This window comes from Malaclemys terrapin, chromosome 3 (assembly GCF_027887155.1).
Source record: "Malaclemys terrapin pileata isolate rMalTer1 chromosome 3, rMalTer1.hap1, whole genome shotgun sequence".
Lineage (NCBI taxonomy): Eukaryota > Metazoa > Chordata > Testudines > Emydidae > Malaclemys > Malaclemys terrapin.
The window spans coordinates 7,236,639-7,253,775 of NC_071507.1; the positions used below are offsets into that span (position 1 = coordinate 7,236,639).

Genomic DNA, 17,137 nt, shown 5'->3' on the forward strand with positions numbered 1-17,137 from the left:
TGAATAGAGCTGGGTGGGAAATGGTTTTCCCGTCCTGCGAACATTTTGAAGGATTTCAAAAAAACATTCTTGGTCATATCGGGACAAAACTGAGACCTTTTGTTGTGAAAAAACAGAGCAAACAGGGAGACACTTGTTGCCTTCACCTGGTCTCCCACATCCCCAGTGAGTGCCCGAACCACCATGCTATTGGCTATTCTGGGAGAGGGGAGGGACCTCTCTCGCCAGAAACTCTATACTGGACCTGAGAAATTCTCTCCCCAAAAATGTCATCAAAACCATGAAAAGTTTTGGTTTTGTCAATTGGCATTTTCTGACTTAAAACTCCCGAGTCACTGAGAAATTCCTGACTCATTCGAATCATCAGTACAAATAGAGAGAGAGAGAGAGAGAGAGAGAGAGAGTTCACCTGGATCAACTTCATTGGAGCTTTGGGGCCACATTCACTTGTAGGGTGAAGGAGTGTACTTCATGTAAGTCAATGGAACACCCCAGCAGAGAACTCAATGCATTACTTGAAAACCTTCAATGAGATGTGTGACAGAGTTCCTCCTCTATCTTGGTGGGTCCTGCACTTACTGGCAGATTTTCTTGCCTCAGAGATTCACCATGTGGGTTGGGGAACAGCCTAGAGACCTTCCCCTCTGGAAGAACCCACAGTCCAGGTCAATTGGGAGGAATCCGGGCCCGTCCTCTACTCCAGGTTCCAGCTCAGGGCCCTGTGGACTGCAGCTGTCTATAGTGCCTCCTGTAACAGCTGCATGACAGCTACAATTCCCTGGGCTACTTCCCCATGGCCTCCTTCAAACACCTTCCTTAGTCTCACCACAGGACCTTCCTCCTGGTGTCTGATAACACTTGTGCTCCGCAGTCCTCCAGCAGCACACCCTCACCCTCACCCTCACCCTCTCCCTCTCACTCTCACTCTCACTCTCAGCTCCTTGCGCCTCTTGCTCCCAGCTCCTCACACTTGCTCCACAAACTGAAGTGAGCTCCTTTTAAAACCCAGGTGCCCTGATTAGCCGGCCTTAATTGATTCTAGCAGCTTCTTCTTAATTGGCTCCAGGTGTCCTAATTAGCCTGCCTGCCTTAACTGGTTCTAGCAGGTTCCTGATTACTCTAGTGCAGCCCCTGCTCTGGTCACTCAGGGAACAGAAAACTACTCATCCAGTGACCAGTATATTTGCCCTCTACCAGACTCTTGTACCCCACTGGGCTGGGTCTGTCACAGATGGCTGTGAAGTTCTGTTAATAGGTAACATCTTTCGGGCAGGGACTGTCTTTTTGCTCTGTGTTTATAAAGCGCCTCGCACAGCGGGGTCCTGATCTGTGAGGAGGGCTCCTAGGTGCTACAGTATCATAAATAAATACACCATAATAATTTCAAGTTGGGCAAGATTTTCGCTTTTAAATGGGATTCACTGGGACAGATTCTCTATTGCTCTGCCCCAGGCCTACTCCTTTAGACCAGAGCAACGCGACTGTAACGTTACTATATTGACGTGGCAGCATCTTACACCAACTGCACTAGCTTTGTATTGAATAAATGACTACAGAAGCTGCAGGCAACGGGGACGCTGGCCCACTGCTTTTCAAACCCTATGTGCCTTTCGAAAACATGCCCTGGACTCTCTAATCCTCCCGTCTTCATTACAACCTTCTAATTTCCCTGGCCATACTGTACAGCCCACAGGTTTGTACTGCAGCCTGGGAACAGTGCTGGAATTCAGCTGCTAGAACAGAGGTTGAGGGGAGATTGTACTTCATGAAAGCAGGGCCTATGACTGATCACCACACATTAGGCTTGTTTCTTCAAGTATCAGGCATTGACCATGCAAGACAGAGCACCTAACTCTACCACTACAAGGATTAAAAACAGTTAGGGCCCGATCCAAAGTCCATTAAAGAAAATGGAGCAAGACTCCCATTGATTTCCATGGATTCAGCTCTAAATTTACACACGGTGGTTCTTTCTCCCTGCATACTACAGTACATGTCTTTTGTGGGGCACAAGTATCTAGTGATATAAACAACTGTCACATTTTGCTTCCATCAAATGAGTTGCCCAGCAGGTGGCCAACTTCAGGGATTGTCCCTGCGGTAATTCTCACACTGCACATTACTTCTGCTTAGCAAGCACCACACGGCCTTTCCAGTCACTGCACACTGCCCTCATTTTCATTACAAGGCTGCAGCCGCCGAGTGTACGTGAGTCTCTAAACCATTTCATGGTTGCCACCTCTTGACTACCAAGCAGTGCCCTCCCGCCCTCTCTGGTTATTGCCACAATGCTCCATTAGCCACTGCTCTTCCCCATGTAATATTCCGGGCAGGTAAGGATACCTGGTAAAGGGACCAGTCTAGGATTTGGGTGACCTGGGTTCCGTGCCCAAGTCTGCCACAGACTCCCTGGGTGACCTTGGCTTCATCGCGCTGTGCTTCTGTTCCCCCATCTGTGAAACGGGGCTGGGCATGGACGCTCGCTCGGAGGAGAATTCATTCATGTGCAGGAGGCACGTTGGTGATGGGAGCTACAGAAGCACCTAAACAGGTTAAAAAAAAAAAATCCAGTTCCCGGCATCATTTCCTCCACAGGAGGGGAGCAAATCCAAACGGTGGGAGGGGGCAGAACCTGGAAATGCCACAAAGCTCCAGCATGCATGGGGGCGGGGAGGGGAGAGCAGGCCTCATCCCCACGGCAAGGAGTTCCAGAGGTTGACAGCGCAAAAGAAAAATACTTTCTTGTGTTTGTTTTGAACCTGCTGCCTATTAATTTGGTGGCCCCTTATTCTTGTATTATGGATACATTCCACCAGCAGGTCACTTCCCCCATGGAGCGAGGAGAGGAAAAAGACTGAACGGTGACTCAGAGTCACAATCAGTTCCTTAATCTGTGTTGTGGCAGCACAGCAATGCGCGTGCGCCACACCAGCTCCAGGGCAGATTGTGAAATGTCACAATCTCCACTTCTGTTACTGCGCTTTTTGAAGCCAGGAAGGTACGTTATGTACGGAGGAGATATGGAAGATAAGATTTCTGAAACTTGATCGCGTTGGCTGAAATGCTTGCAAATATTTTAGAGTAATCAAAATATCCTTGGTCTTCCCTTGCAGGGGCTATGGGGCACTTATTATGATGAATGATTTGATTTCACTTTATTTTGGCTAAGAGTGAGGCATTTGAATCTTTTTTAGTTGTGCCCTTGTGCTTCAATCTTTGGGGTTTTTTGGCTCACTGTCACATACGGCCTCACCTGGCTGCATTAGCCTCTTCTGGACAGTCACTGGGAGGCAGTTCTACATTACTTCTAGCATTGCATAAATACCATAGGTTTGTACAGTAGGTTTACAAAAGTCAGAGACACAACGTGGGGGAGGTAATATCTTTTATTGGACCAACTTCTGTTGGTGAGAGACACAAGCTTTCGTGCTTACCCAGAGCTCTTCTTCAGGTCTGGGAAACGGACTCAGGGCTTGTCTACACTTACAGCACCACGATAGCGCTTAATGAAGACGCGGACAATCTGATGGGAGAGCTTCTCCCGCCGACATAGCTTATGCTGCTTGTGGAGGTGGGTTTCTTTATGCTGATGGGAGTGCTCTTTTCCGTCAGCATAATGCGTTTTCACCATCCGCGCTGCAGCGCAGTATGTATAGACGTGGCCCAAGCGTCACTGCTAAATACTAGGGCCTGGTCTACACTAACGCTGCAAGTCAATTTACGTTACGCTAGTTCAGTTACATAAATTACATACTGAAGTCAATGTAACGTAGGTTGATTTACAGCGGTGACTTACGGTCTCCCATTGACTTAGCATGTCTTCACCAGACCCGCTAAATGGACACCGCTGCATTGATCACAGCAGTGCCGATTTAGTGGTGTAGACATGACCTAGGTTAACTACCTATGTTAAACAATCTGTTCAAAGCTTGTGTTCAGCAGTAACACGTCGAATCAGTTTCCCAGACCTGAAGAAGAGCTCTGTGTAGCTCGAAAGCTTGTCTCTCTCACCAACAGAAGTTGGTCAGATAAAAGATGTTACCTCATCCATCTTGTCTCTCTAATATCCTAGGACCCACACGGCTACACCACCACTGCATACAAAAGTCAGAATCAGTTACACAAATAGATTTCTTAAAGGACACGTTTCTCCACTGCCTTGTACCTGTGTGAAGTGGGTGTGAAATACTATAAACAGATGAATAGTTGTGTTTTACTCCCACTTGATGACTTAATCCTACCTCAGTGCGTGGGGGCTGGGGGGGGGGGGAAGAGGTTGGAGGAGCCTTGAGGGACTTCTTCCAGCCCTGTATTTTTATAAGTACATAAGAACAGCCAAACTGGGTCAGACCAAAGGTCCATCTAGCCCAGTATCCTATCTTCTGACAGTGGCCAATGTCAGGTGCCCCAGAGGGAATGAACAGAACAGGCAATCATCAAGTGATCCACCCCTGTCGCCCATTCCTAGCTTCTGGCAAACAGAGGGTAGGGACACCATCCCTGCCCATCCTGGCCTATAGCCATTGATGGACCTATCCTCCATGAACTTATCTAGCTCTTTTTTGAACCCTGTTATAGAGGTGGCCTTGACAACATCATCTGGCAAGGAGTTCCACAGGTTGACTGCATTGTGTGAAAAAATACTTCCTTTTGTTTTAAGCCTGCTACCTATTAATTTCATTTGATGACCCCTAGTTCTTGTGTTATGAGAAGGAGTAAATAACACTTCCTTATTTAGTTTCTCCACACCAGTCATGATTTTATAGATCTCTAACATACCCCTCGTTAGTCATTTCTTTTCCAAACGGAAAAGTCCAAGTCTTATTAATCTCTCCTCATATGGAAACCATTCCATACCCCTAATAATTTTTGTTGCCCTTTTCTGAACTTTTTCCAATTCCAATATATCTTTTTTGAGATGGGGCAATCACATCTGCGCGCAGTATTCAAGATGTGGGCGTACCATGGATTTACATAGAGGCAATATGATATTTTCTGTCTTATTCTCTATCCCTTTCTTAATGATTCCCAACATTCCGTTTGCTTTTTTGACTGCCGCTGCACATTGAGTGGATGTTTTCAGAGAAATATCCACAATGACTCCAAGATCTCCATCTTGACTGGTAACAGCTAATTTAAACCCCATCATTTTATATGTAGAGCTGGGATTATGTTTTCCAATGTGCATCACTTTGCATTTTTCAACATTGAATTTCATCTGCCATTTTGTTGCCCAGTTCCCCAGTTTGGAGAGACCCTTTTCTAGCTCTTTGCAGTCTGCCTGGGACTTCACTATCTTGAGCCATTTTGTATCATCTGCAAATTTTGCCACCTCCCTGTTTATCCCTTTTTCCCGATCATTTATGAATATGTTGACTAGGACTGGGCACAGTACATAGTGACTATGTAAGTTGCAGGCAGTGCACACCCCCCCCAAGAAAGGTGCCAAGAGGATCAGTCTGATGAAATGGAACCCCAGTGTTTGCAGAGGTGCGAAGTGAAGCTGGGTGGGACATTTTCAATTCAATGAAATTTCGTCAAAATAGCTGATTCATCAAAGCCACAACATCTGGCAGCGACGTACTGGTTTCAATTATGTTTTTATAGAGGAGGGTTCTGAGGTCAAGAGCTCTCTGGTCGCTTCTGGTCAGAGAGCGAGCGAGCCCCAAATTGAAACCCTGAGCTTTTCAATCTGAAAACAGCCATTTAGTGAACACATTCAAAAGGTTTTGGTTTCCTTCCCATGCAGAACAAAAACAAATTTCAAAACCTCAGAAGTTGTTGCTAAATGGAACTGCTGTCCTCCAGCCAGCTCTAATCAAAGGGCCAGAGGTGAGTCCGTCTGCACCGTTAAAGCCCGTGTGTGAGTTTTCACTAAGAAATTCGTGTTGTGTAAGAAAGTGACCTTGAGGAGTTGTATTAACTGATGTGATGTTACACACAACTTTGCAATCAGAGGTGTGCAGGATTGAGACTCAAGTCTGCAAAGCACTCGGAAGTCAAGAAGGGCCAAGGTTAAGGGAGCTGGCTCAACCTTCACTCTGTTCTCTTGTGCGTAGGCATTATGGTACAGTCCTTAATTACATGATCGCCTACTATTTCTTCTGCAGGACCCTATCTAATTCAGGGCAAGATTTCTCACTTTGAATCTACAGCAGGGGTGGGCAAACTTTTTGGCCTAAGGGCCACATCGGGGTTGCACAACTGTATGGCGGGCCGGGTAGGGAAGGCTGTGCCTCCCCAAACAGCCTGGCCCCTGCCCCCATCTTCCCCCTCCCACTTCCTGCCCCCTGACTGCCCCCCTCAGAACCTCCAACCCCCCCTGCTGTTTGTTCCCTGACCGCCCTCTCCCAGGACTCCTGCCCCCTATCCAACCCCCCTGGTCCCTGTCCCCTGACTGCCCCGACCTCTATCCACACCCCTGCCCCCGACAGCCCCCCCAGGACTCCCACCCCCTATCCAACTGCCCTCTGCTCCTTGCCCCTGACTGCCCCCTCCCCGGGACCTCCCGCCCATAACTGCCCCATGGGATCCCACCCCCTTATCCAACACCCGCCCCTACACCCTGTCCCCTGACTGCCCTCCTGACCCCTATCAACACTCCCACCCCCTGACAGGCCCCCTGGGACTCCCACTGCCAACCCTCCCTGTTCCCCATCCCCTGACCATCCCCCCCAGAACCTCCGCCCCATCCAACCATCCCCTGCTCACTGACTGCCCCCCAGGACCCGCCGTTCCCTTACCCAACCACCCCCTGCCCCCTTACCAGCAGCAGGAGCTCGCAGCCACACCACCTAGCCAGAGCCAGCTGTGCTCCCCACGCTACCCAGTGGGAGTGGCGGGCCAGAGTGTGGCCCGTGCGGCGGCATGGCTGCGGGGGAGAGGGGGATGGCGGGGGAGGGGATGGGGACTAGGATCCCCGGCCGGGAGCTCAGGGGCCAGGCAGGATAGTCTCACAGGCCATAGTTTGCCCACATCTGATCTACAGCGTCTTTGGTCTAGTACACACTGGAAAGTGGAGTTGCAGCTTATACAGGCAAAGGAATGTTTTTGCCAGAATACTTATACTAATACTTCCCTGATCAAAATAAATCATACCAACAAAAGGACTTTTTTTTTCCTGGTATAAATGCGGCTACACTAGGGCTTTTGCCAGCATAGCTATATCAATCAGGACTCGGGGGGGGGGGGGGTGTGTGTTTAAAATCACACCCCTAACCAACAGAACTATGCCAGAAAACTTGTAAACACAGACCAGGCCTCACACTGCAAACAGCCTCATGGAAATCATTGAAGCAACTTGTGAAGTAACATACTACTCAATCTGAGTCAATATTTCTGTGCATGTATTGGATGGTGAATGATGTAGTTGCTCAATGTTGTTATGTTGGCGGCTCCCATCGTGCCTGTCTGTGGTTGCTCATAGATCAGAGACCTCTTCAAGGCTAATGGCTAAATGGAAGAAGCAATTAAGCTCCTTTAGAAAGTAAGATAGCAGAGAAAAAGAGAAACCACCGCCCAAAGCACTGGCCATGTAGAAGACCTGGGGAAACACTAATTGCGGAGGAATAAGAGGAATTTCCCTGAAAAGTGATTGCAAATGCAGGGGATAGTGCATTGATTGGATTGCAGCGGTAAGCGTCTATGTGTGTCAGAAGCAGACAGGCAAGAGAAAGTACCTGAAAAGCCAGAGAAGCTCTGGTAGCATAGAGGAAGCCAAAAGAGGGGCATTTTCTTTGGGCAGAGTGCTGGCTGAAAAGGTAGGCTTGGAATTATGAGCAAGGAAACTGCTTTCTGTTGTTTGTTCCTACTGTGTCCTGGGAAACATTCTTTGTAATTACATGGGATTGCACCAAATAAACACCAGACATAAATATCTGCCCCATATCTGCCTACAAAGTGCCAAATGGCTAACCGCTTGGGCCAAAAGGAGCAAAGGTATTTATTTTACCCACCCTATTCACTGCATGCCACCCAACCTACCTCTTGCCCCTTCAGAAATATCAGCTAAATTGTAAATGAAGCAATCTCGATTTGGGGGGCTGAGGTCTAGTTCATGTTTTGTCAAGCCGGGGGAGATGAAGTGAAGGGCTAAGTAGAGCCCGCCGATGATGTTTTGAATTCCACATTCTGATGAGTTTGTTTCATCCCGAGAAGGAACATCGATGGCGGAAAGAAAAAGAAACTCAACGTTTTAAGGGGCAGGGAGAAGACGCCAATTAAAATGTGTTCCCACGTCTCCAAGGCCAGTTTGCAGACAGACAGGTCCCCCTTTGGCCATGTGTAACCAAAGCCAAATGCAAGTCACCACCCCAGGGGGGATGCAAACGGCAAGGGGCGATGGGGTCCCTCTCAGGGGTCGGTCCCTGGGCAGCGCCACACGCTGGGACCCCCAGGCTCGGTGCTCTCGGCGTTGGCAGGAAGGGGGCTGGGGGAGGCGTGTGCGCTGGGGGCAGTGCCCCGGCGCCCCCCAGCCGGGATAGGCGGAGGCTGCGGCCGTGTGGCCGGCCGGGGCGGGTCCTGCCCGGAGCCTGCCCCCCGGGCGAGGGGGATATAGCGCTGCGCAGGGCCGGCCCCTGGCACCGCCGCTCTCCGCCCCAGCCAGTGCAGGATGATGGGCGCCCCGTGGCTCTTGCTGGCCGCCCTGGCCCTGGCCGCCGGCGCGGCGCTGGCCAAGGACCGGCCCCCGCGGCTGCTCGGGGGGCTGGTGGACGCCGAGGAGAACGACGAGGGGGTGCAGCGGGCGCTGCGCTTCGCCATGAGCGAGTACAACAAGGCCAGCAACGACAAGTACCGCAGCCGGGTGGCCGAGGTCATCCAGGCCCGCAAGCAGGTACCGTCCCTCCTGGGGGAGCAGCCAGGGGAGGGTCCCGGGGGAGCAGCCAGCCCCCCCCCCGCCGCCTCCCCCCGCATCTCCAAGCAGAGCCCCGGGCAGACGGTGACGCCCCCCCGTGTGAATCCCTGGATTTAAACCCTGCCCCACTCCTGCACCGTGCCCCTAACCCCTGCCCCCCCCCCCCGGGGAAACTGCTCTGGGTGCACGGAGCACCTGGCATCGCAGCTCCCCACTCCCCTCGGACGCTGCCCCTCCGGGCACCCCTAAGGGGCTGTGGGTGGGGGGAGTGAGGTCAGGGCTCCCTGCATCCAAGGCACTTTTCCCACCTGGGCTGTGTAAGGGGAGGGCTGCTCGGCTCACAGCGCGGCCCAGGTGGGGAAGTGACCTGGATGCACCCAGCGCTTGGTGTTGCTCCTTATCCCCCCCATCCAGCTCCATATGAGGGCAGTTGGACTGGTGGTGGTGGGGGAAGCAATATCTGTACTCATCAGCTGTCCTCCCCCCTACCTCCATGAGGAGGGAGCAGGGAAAACCCTGGATACCCCCACCCTCCCCTGCCAGCCAGGAGCAGTTTCTGATTGTACCCCAGCCACACACAACTCTGCACTGCTGCATGGCACTTCCTTGGCCATGGTGCCCCTGGGCGGTCGCCCGGGTGGCCCACCCCTAAGGCTGGCCCTGGGCGGTGGAGGGGAGATATCCGGCTGTTGACCTGGCCCTGGAATGTGCCGCTGTAGCAGACGTGGGAAAGAACTGGTAGGTCTGAGGGACCTGTAGGGGGTTGGTTCTCCAACTCCATTTATTTTACCCCGGTTTAAGGCTAAGATACCTGCAGAACTGGTGTTACTCCCAGTTTTTAACCCCAGCTTCAGGCAGGCCCCTGTAGTTATGTTTTTCCCCCAAAGGTCAGGGAGGGAGATGACAGCTAGTTTTGCTAATGTAAAATGGAGAAATCAAGAGATGCAAACCCCACGTTGAGCCAGTAAGTGGTGGGTTACTTTCCACTACTGCGTTTCCTCTCTAAGCTGGTGCTGGGCAAATGCAGTTGGCGAGGGTGAGGCCAGTAGGCTGCGCCTTGTAACCAAACTGCTGCATGTGAACATTTCTTCTCAGGCTTCTCTGCTTTATTCAGTCTTCACTCCATTGTTGCTGGCAGGCTTTTCCCCTCCTTCATGCTTTCCTAGGGGACCCATCTCTTACTAATCAAGCATTTGGTATTAGGGCTTTAAAATCCCCACCATTCCCCAGTTGTTTGATAGAACTACTTGTATAGGCACCGAACTACATGAGAACTAAGGGCTTGTCTATACTAAAATAAATTAGGTCAACTTAAGTTAGGTCGACCTACAGCCACTGCAGTCATTAAATCGGTTGTTGGTGTCCACCATACCCTCCTTCTGCTGGTGGTGTGCATCCTCATCAGGAGCGCTTGCACCCATTGAAGTGGGGCATTGTGGGGCACTAACAGCTGTGCAGGGCTCACAGCTGGAGTACCCCCTGACAGCCCCAGCTGTGAGTCAGGCACAGGGCTCAATTTCACAGCAGGGCCCCTGCCAGCAATGAAATTGACATTCTTGTCAGTTTCATAGCTGCTGGTATTTCACATTTTGTCTCTGGCTGTCAGCCCAGTGCAGGGCTCACAGCTGGTGTTCCCCCTCTCCTCCTCGCCCCGGGGCTGACAGCCTCTGGTGACCAAAGGTGAAATAATAGGAACAGTGAAACTGACATTGTGAGTTTCACTGCTGGTAGACTCCGTGCTGTGAAATTGAGGCCAGGTGCCTGGGCTCACAGGTGAGGGGGAGGAGAGAGAGAGAGCGCGCGTGTGCACCTGGCTACCTTCCAGTGAGAGATTGAGAGGGGGAAGGAGAGCTTGAGTCCCCCCTCCCATACAATCCCACACTGGGAGGTGGTGAAGGGGAGCTGTCAGTCCCTGTGTGGAGGCAGACAGCCATCAGGCAATGTAAGTAGCACAGTGTCTACACAGACGGACACTGTTCTCCTAACTACATCGACCGAAGCGCTATGCCCCTCACAGAGCTGGAGTTATTAGTCAATGTAGTGGGCGACTTCTATCTGTGGGAGCACCATTATAGCGTAGACACTTGCATAGTTAGGACAATGTAAGCTGCTTTACGTCAGCCTAACTATGTAATGTAGACCTGGCCAGTTGCAGGAAAACGAGCCACCAAGCCAGCTTTTTGAAAAAGGAAATAGGAACAGAGAAGCAGGCCTTCTCTGAAAGGCAAACAGTAACCAATCAGCAGGAAGGGGTGTTTCTCTATACTTCATTCTAGCACTTAGAATCTTTGTGGTTGATATACTGTGTAATGCGTACATATCTAATGCAGACAAGTGTCCACCTGGTGAGAAGATGAGAGAATGAATCATGTTAGCCCCAGCACTTAATGCACAACTAGAAAGTGCTCAGATCTAAACACTCATCTGAAATGTCCCCCCCATGCCTTGTGCAGGGAAGTGGAGTGGAGAGGGAAATGAGTTGGTTCCTTTCAAAAGTTTAGTGGGGTAGAGGGAGGGGCAGTTTGCCTGTTTTATCTTAGAAATATTAGGAATGTAAACTCTGCTTTTCCCAGCCCCTCTTGTATGTTCCTGGAGAGGTTCTCTTAATTTGAAGGGGTTGAGGTTGTTGTAACGAAAAGATTCTTAGAGGTTAACAAAACCAAAGACTTTCAAACAGCTTGAATAAAAATCATTTGCCTTCGCAGTGTTTTGGGTTTTGTTTCTATGGTATCTGTAATGTCATAACCACACGTCCCAACTGCCCAATCATCCAGAGAGTTTCCCAGGGAAACAACCCAGGACCTTAATTGCTAATGAAAAACAAGAAAGGAGAAGGGAAAATAATTAAGGAAACAGAACCAAAATCTTTTAGGCCTTTTCTCTGCATTACAAAGAAACAAATGCCACAAACCCTTCTCTCCTCCCCTTCTGCAGGACATCTGTGGAGGCTGAAGTGACTCTTAGTGGCCTTGAGACAATTTGATCAAGGCTTTAAAAATAACTAACTAGTTACTTAAACAATACCTAGCTCTTACATAGTGCTTTTCATTGGTAGATCAAGACTCTTTACAAAGAAGGTCAGTAGCATTAGCCCCATTTTACAGATGGGGAAACTGAGGTACAGGACAATGAAGTGACTTCTGCAAGCTGGCCAGTGGCAGAATAAGGAATAGAACCCAGATCTCCTGACTCCTAGGCTAGTGCTCTAGCTACTAGTTCACACTGCTACCCCAAATGATGGGAGGAAGCCTATGTGAGACTTTGAAACTGAAATTGGAGGACTTTAGCAGTTACTATGTTTTCTAATGCATATTGCAGTAGTGAACAGAGACCCTGATGGGGATTGGGGGGGCGGGGCGCTCCATTATGCTAGACAGTGTACAAACACAGACTGTGCCAACAGCCCAAAGTGGCAAGGCCTGAGAAAGGAGGGTGAAAAAAGACACCGCAGGCATAAACAGTGATCAGGGTTATGAGAGACACATATGTTCATTCCACAATGGTTTTCTAACCTATGGACTCTCCTCAGCTGCCCTTCTGCCTTGAGTGGTCAGTTCATTTTTCTATTAACAATTAAAATAGGCTGCCCTCAACTGCCCCCCAATCAGAATTGTGTTAGTTTAAAAAAAAAAATAAAAATAGTCACTTGCGGTTTCAAATACTTCACTTGAGCAGTTCTCCTGAATGAATCAGCACCTTAGGTTTTGTTTTCTGGCCTGCAAAGGGTACTGGGTCCTTATTTTTAATTGCCACACACAATCCTTTTGGATGCATGTTTGGTTTCAGTCCCTTGGACCATCTCTCTGCTTTTCCAGTGTCACTCACTTATTCCTTGCACCTCCATTTGTTCAAGACACTTTTCTTTAGTATTTATTGCAGTATGACCCCTAGAGGCCTCCCCTGCGATCAAATTGTGCTTGGTGCTGTACACACACCTAGGAAAAGAGTGCCTGCCACAAAGAACTCAATCCTAGACTAGCAACATCACCACAAAAACAAGCCTTCCTTTTAGTCCGGTCTCACGCTGACCCTCTCGGCAGGTCAATGGCCTGTAGTGCTTTCTAGACAACGGATCAGTGCTGTAAACAAGCTTTTCCCCTCCTTTTACAGATTGTGTCCGGAATCAAGTACTATCTGAATGTTAAGGTTGGCCGGACAACTTGCACAAAGTCATCAACGGATGTTCAGGACTGTGAATTTCATTCAACACCAGAGCTGGCTAAGGTATGGCATAGAAAGAGCTTAAACTCAGAGGGCTAGTGTATCTCTAGAACTTGTATTAAGGTCTGACCTAGATGCCCCAGATCTTATCTGGGGCCCCATTGTGCTAGATGTCGTACAGACACATAGGGAGACAGTCTCTGCAGCACTAGCAGTCTTAAATGGACAAGACAGACAAAGGGTGGGAGAAAAGTGCTATTATCCCCATTTCACAGATGAGGGAACTGATGCACAGAGAATAAGTGACCTTATCCAAGGTCACATAGGTCTGGCAGAGCTGGGAACATAACCCACAGCTCTTCACTCTCACTCCAGATCCTACTCCTCAGTCACATTGTTCATTGGCAATTTGAGAAATTTAAGTTTCGGTCCCTTATTAAACTTATTAAAGGTTCATTTTGTCACCAAGGTCTACAAATAGGTTAATGGTGACAGAGGTTAGTTGCTACAGGATTGAGATCTGACAGTTGCGGGAGATTTGCAAAGAATCCCAGGCCTCTGCACACACATAACGTAATTCAGTGGGGAATGTTGCCTGATTTCAGATCAAACTCCTTAATGACTAAACTGAGCCACAAAATAGTGTCTAATCAGAATCCAGTTTTCAATACTACTACAGCCTCATCACTATTAAAGACTTCAGAACTATTGGCCTAGATCAGGGGTCGGCAACCTTTCAGAAGTGGTGTGCCGAGTCTTCATTTATTCACTCTAATTTAAGGTTTCACGTGCCAGTAATACATTTTAACGTTTTTAGAAGGTCTCTTTCTATAAGTCTATAATATATAACTAAACTATTGTTGTATGTAAAGTAAATAAGGTTTTTAAAATGTTTAAGAAGCTTCATTTAAAATTAAATTAAAATGCAGAGCCCCCCGGACCAGTGGCCAGGACCCAGGCAGTGTGAGTGCCACTAAAAATCAGCTTGCGTGCCGCCTTCGGCACACGTGCCATAGGTTGCCTACCCCTGGCCTAGATTATCAGATGTGTGCCTGCATGCACATTTATTGCAACTGCGCATGAAATTGTACATGCCCAGTTACTGCTGGTTGCACCGCTAGCTGGTAACTTGTGTGTGCAGTTACTAGGGTTGTGCATGCTGCAGTGGTGCACGCACTGATGAGTTAGCTGCCCCGACATGTCCTTTTTTTAAACGTACATGGGTGCTAGCTCTCGTCTGAAAAGCTCCATCAAAGCTTCAGACTCCCGTTGTTGAAAGTCTTGGCTGAAGTTAGGCTCTTAGGGTATATCTACACTGGAGTTAGGGACCTGTGGCTGGCCCGTGCCAGCTGACTTGGGCTCGCACAGCTTGGGCTACGGGACTGTTTAACTTCAGTGTAGACATCCCACCTCACAGGGTCCCAGAGCCCAGGCTCAAGCCAAACCCGAATGTCTACACTGCAATTAAACAGCCCCCGAGCTTGAGCCAGCTGCCACGGGCCAGCTATGGGTGTCTAGTTGTGGTATAGGCCCCCTGAGAGGAGCTAACCTGATCTTCAAAAGTGCTGTGCACTCAGCCATTCCTGCTGACTTTGATGGCATTGGTTGCGGGTGTGACACTTTGGAAAACTAGTTTTCCAACTCTGGTCTCCTGTTGATGAAACTGTTGTCCCAGAATATTCACAAGTGCAGATAATTTAAAGAGCCACCTTCTCAGTTCTGCAACATGCTGCTGACCTCCACAGATAGTAAACGTTTGCATCCCTGGCCTGACCAGTTCAATTAGATCTGCATTTTATATTTGTAAACTAACTTTTCCCCCTCTCCCCTTTCTCCTCAGCACATCACTTGCAACTTCGTAGTGTACACTGTTCCTTGGCTAAACAAAATTAGCCTACTGGAAAATAAATGCCAATAAGCACCTGTTTGTTCCCGCACACGTCGGCAACCAGTTGTTGTAGGTTTGCTGTTTTTAAAGCAATAATCTGAATTACCCTCTTGAGGTGGATTTCCGTCCATTGCTCTTAACTCCAATGCTTATGTATACTTGTGCTACGCAAGTAAAGCTCTATAACTTTCCTTTGAAGCACAATAGAATGTTTTTTGTTTCTTACCTATAATTACTTTGTTCCTCCAGTCTGTCCTTTCAAATAAAACATTAACCTAACTTGTCAACAGCAGAGGTTTTGAGAAATGTTTGTGTCCCTGTTACAGAGACTGACAGAAATAAAACTAATTAACGAGTGCCAGAGCATGTTGTCATTTTGTCAGGAGTGTGCGTTCTAAGCCTACGAACGGATGTGTTGCCTATTAAAGGGAGGAGTTTTCCCTGGAGCTAGCATCTGCTTTGCAAGTTCTCCACACAGTTCTGTCTGTGTAGCTCAGTTCTGCCCAACCGCACTCATGCTGTTTGGCTTGGGTTTTGCTGCAACAGTTGTGTGGCGTGGTTATGTTGGCAGTCGTGTGAGATCCTACTCATAGCACCCCTATAATCCAGGCTTGGATTATGGTGGTGCAATGAACAGATTCCCTCTTAATTTAAAGATAAGATTCTGAGCAATGAGACAGTAGCCGGAAAAGTAACTCTAACTGTCCTAGTTGTGAAGGGATCACATTTTCAAGGGTTAACCAAGGCAGCATTGTCTCTCTGCCTGAGTCTGCTGAGAGCCTGGAACAATAGGTCTAAGAGGTGTGCACTGCCCCATCAATCCAGAAGGAGCTAAAACCAAGGAGCCCTACTGAAGGGTTGAGCCCAGTTTCAGTTGCACAGGGATGCTCAGAGAACATGCACAGTGTAATGGGAGGGATGAATCATGGGGTGGAGCTTTTCTTAGGGGTGGATATTTTTAAAAGAAGTGCCCCTGTCATTTTGCACCCCCTCCCTGCCCCTGAATATACCATAATCTTCAGTGCATTACAAACACCTAGACACATGGATCAGGTATCCCAAGGACAGTACTCTGAGCTCCTTGTGTTTGTAATGGTTAAACATGATGCCATTCCCCCCGCTGCCCCAGAGATTTCATTTCAGTCAGTGTTGGTAGAAGTACAACATTGGGGAGGAGCAATTGCTTTCAGAGACAGGCTTTCCCTCAGCAGCCAAAACACCACAAATAATGGCTTTGATCCTGCAGATCTGCACCCAGGTGCAGAAGTGTTTGCAGCATAGTCGATCTAGACCCAATACTAGAGGAGGATGGGCACATTGTTAATAATGACGCAGAGGTGTTCAATACAGAAGTATTTATCTCTAAGGAAGGATGTACGTGTCTCACACAAGGGTGATGAAGTACTTTCCAGTCCATTAGTAAACAAGGAGGATGTTAAACCACATCTACTGGGGATGAACAATTTCAAATCAGCAGCCCTGCATAACTTGCACCCAAGAGTCCAAAAAGAGTTGGCTCAGAAAAATCTTAAGCCCCATTCATGTTAATTTTTATGAATCTTGGAATACCTGGGAAATTCCAGAAAACTGGAAGAGTGCTACTGTTGTGCCAATATTCAAAAAGGGGCAAGCGGGAGGACTCAGGTAATTATAGGCCAGTTTGCCTGACATCAATCCCACGCAAAACAGAAAAGCTGACGTGGAATTACATTGCTAATAAGGATATAATTAATGCCAGGCACCAGGGGCTTATGGAAAATAGGTCTTATCAAAGAAACCTGATCTCATTTTTTGATGGGATTACAAGTTCAATGGATAAAGGTAACTGTGGAAGTAAATATAAATCACTGCTGATAAAGTCTGGCAGAGTGGACAGGGCAAATCTAGATTGCTTGGTAACCTTGCCCCCATTCAAACAAAGTGTGTTTTAAAACAGCCAATTATGCATCCAGGAACGAGGAATGCAGGCCATGCCAGCAGAACGGGGGACTGCAGCCTGGAAAGAAGGGGCTGGAAAGGATTTAGGGGTCACAGTAGACATGCAGTGTGATGCTGTGGCCAAAAGGATTAATGCAGTCCTTGGCTAAACAGGCATGAGTGACTAGAAACAGAGGCGATTGTATCGCTGTATATGGTATTTGGGAATCCACACTGGAATAGTTGGTACAGTTCTGGAGTCCACCTTCTAAAGCAGAGGTGGGCAAACTACGGTTTGCGGGCCACATCCGGCCTGT

At 48.6% G+C, this 17,137-nt stretch overlaps 1 protein-coding gene across 1 annotated transcript; it reads left to right on the forward strand.

Moving 5' to 3' along the window:
• Positions 1-8,569: 8,569 nt before the first annotated feature.
• LOC128834836 (cystatin-like) lies at positions 8,570-15,259 on the forward strand. The gene is made up of 3 exons (XM_054023965.1): positions 8,570-8,833; positions 12,965-13,078; positions 14,856-15,259. Exons 1-3 carry the CDS (start codon positions 8,612-8,614, stop codon positions 14,931-14,933), a joined length of 414 nt encoding a protein of 137 aa, XP_053879940.1. The 5' UTR covers positions 8,570-8,611; the 3' UTR covers positions 14,934-15,259.
• The last annotated feature ends 1,878 nt before the right edge of the window (positions 15,260-17,137 follow it).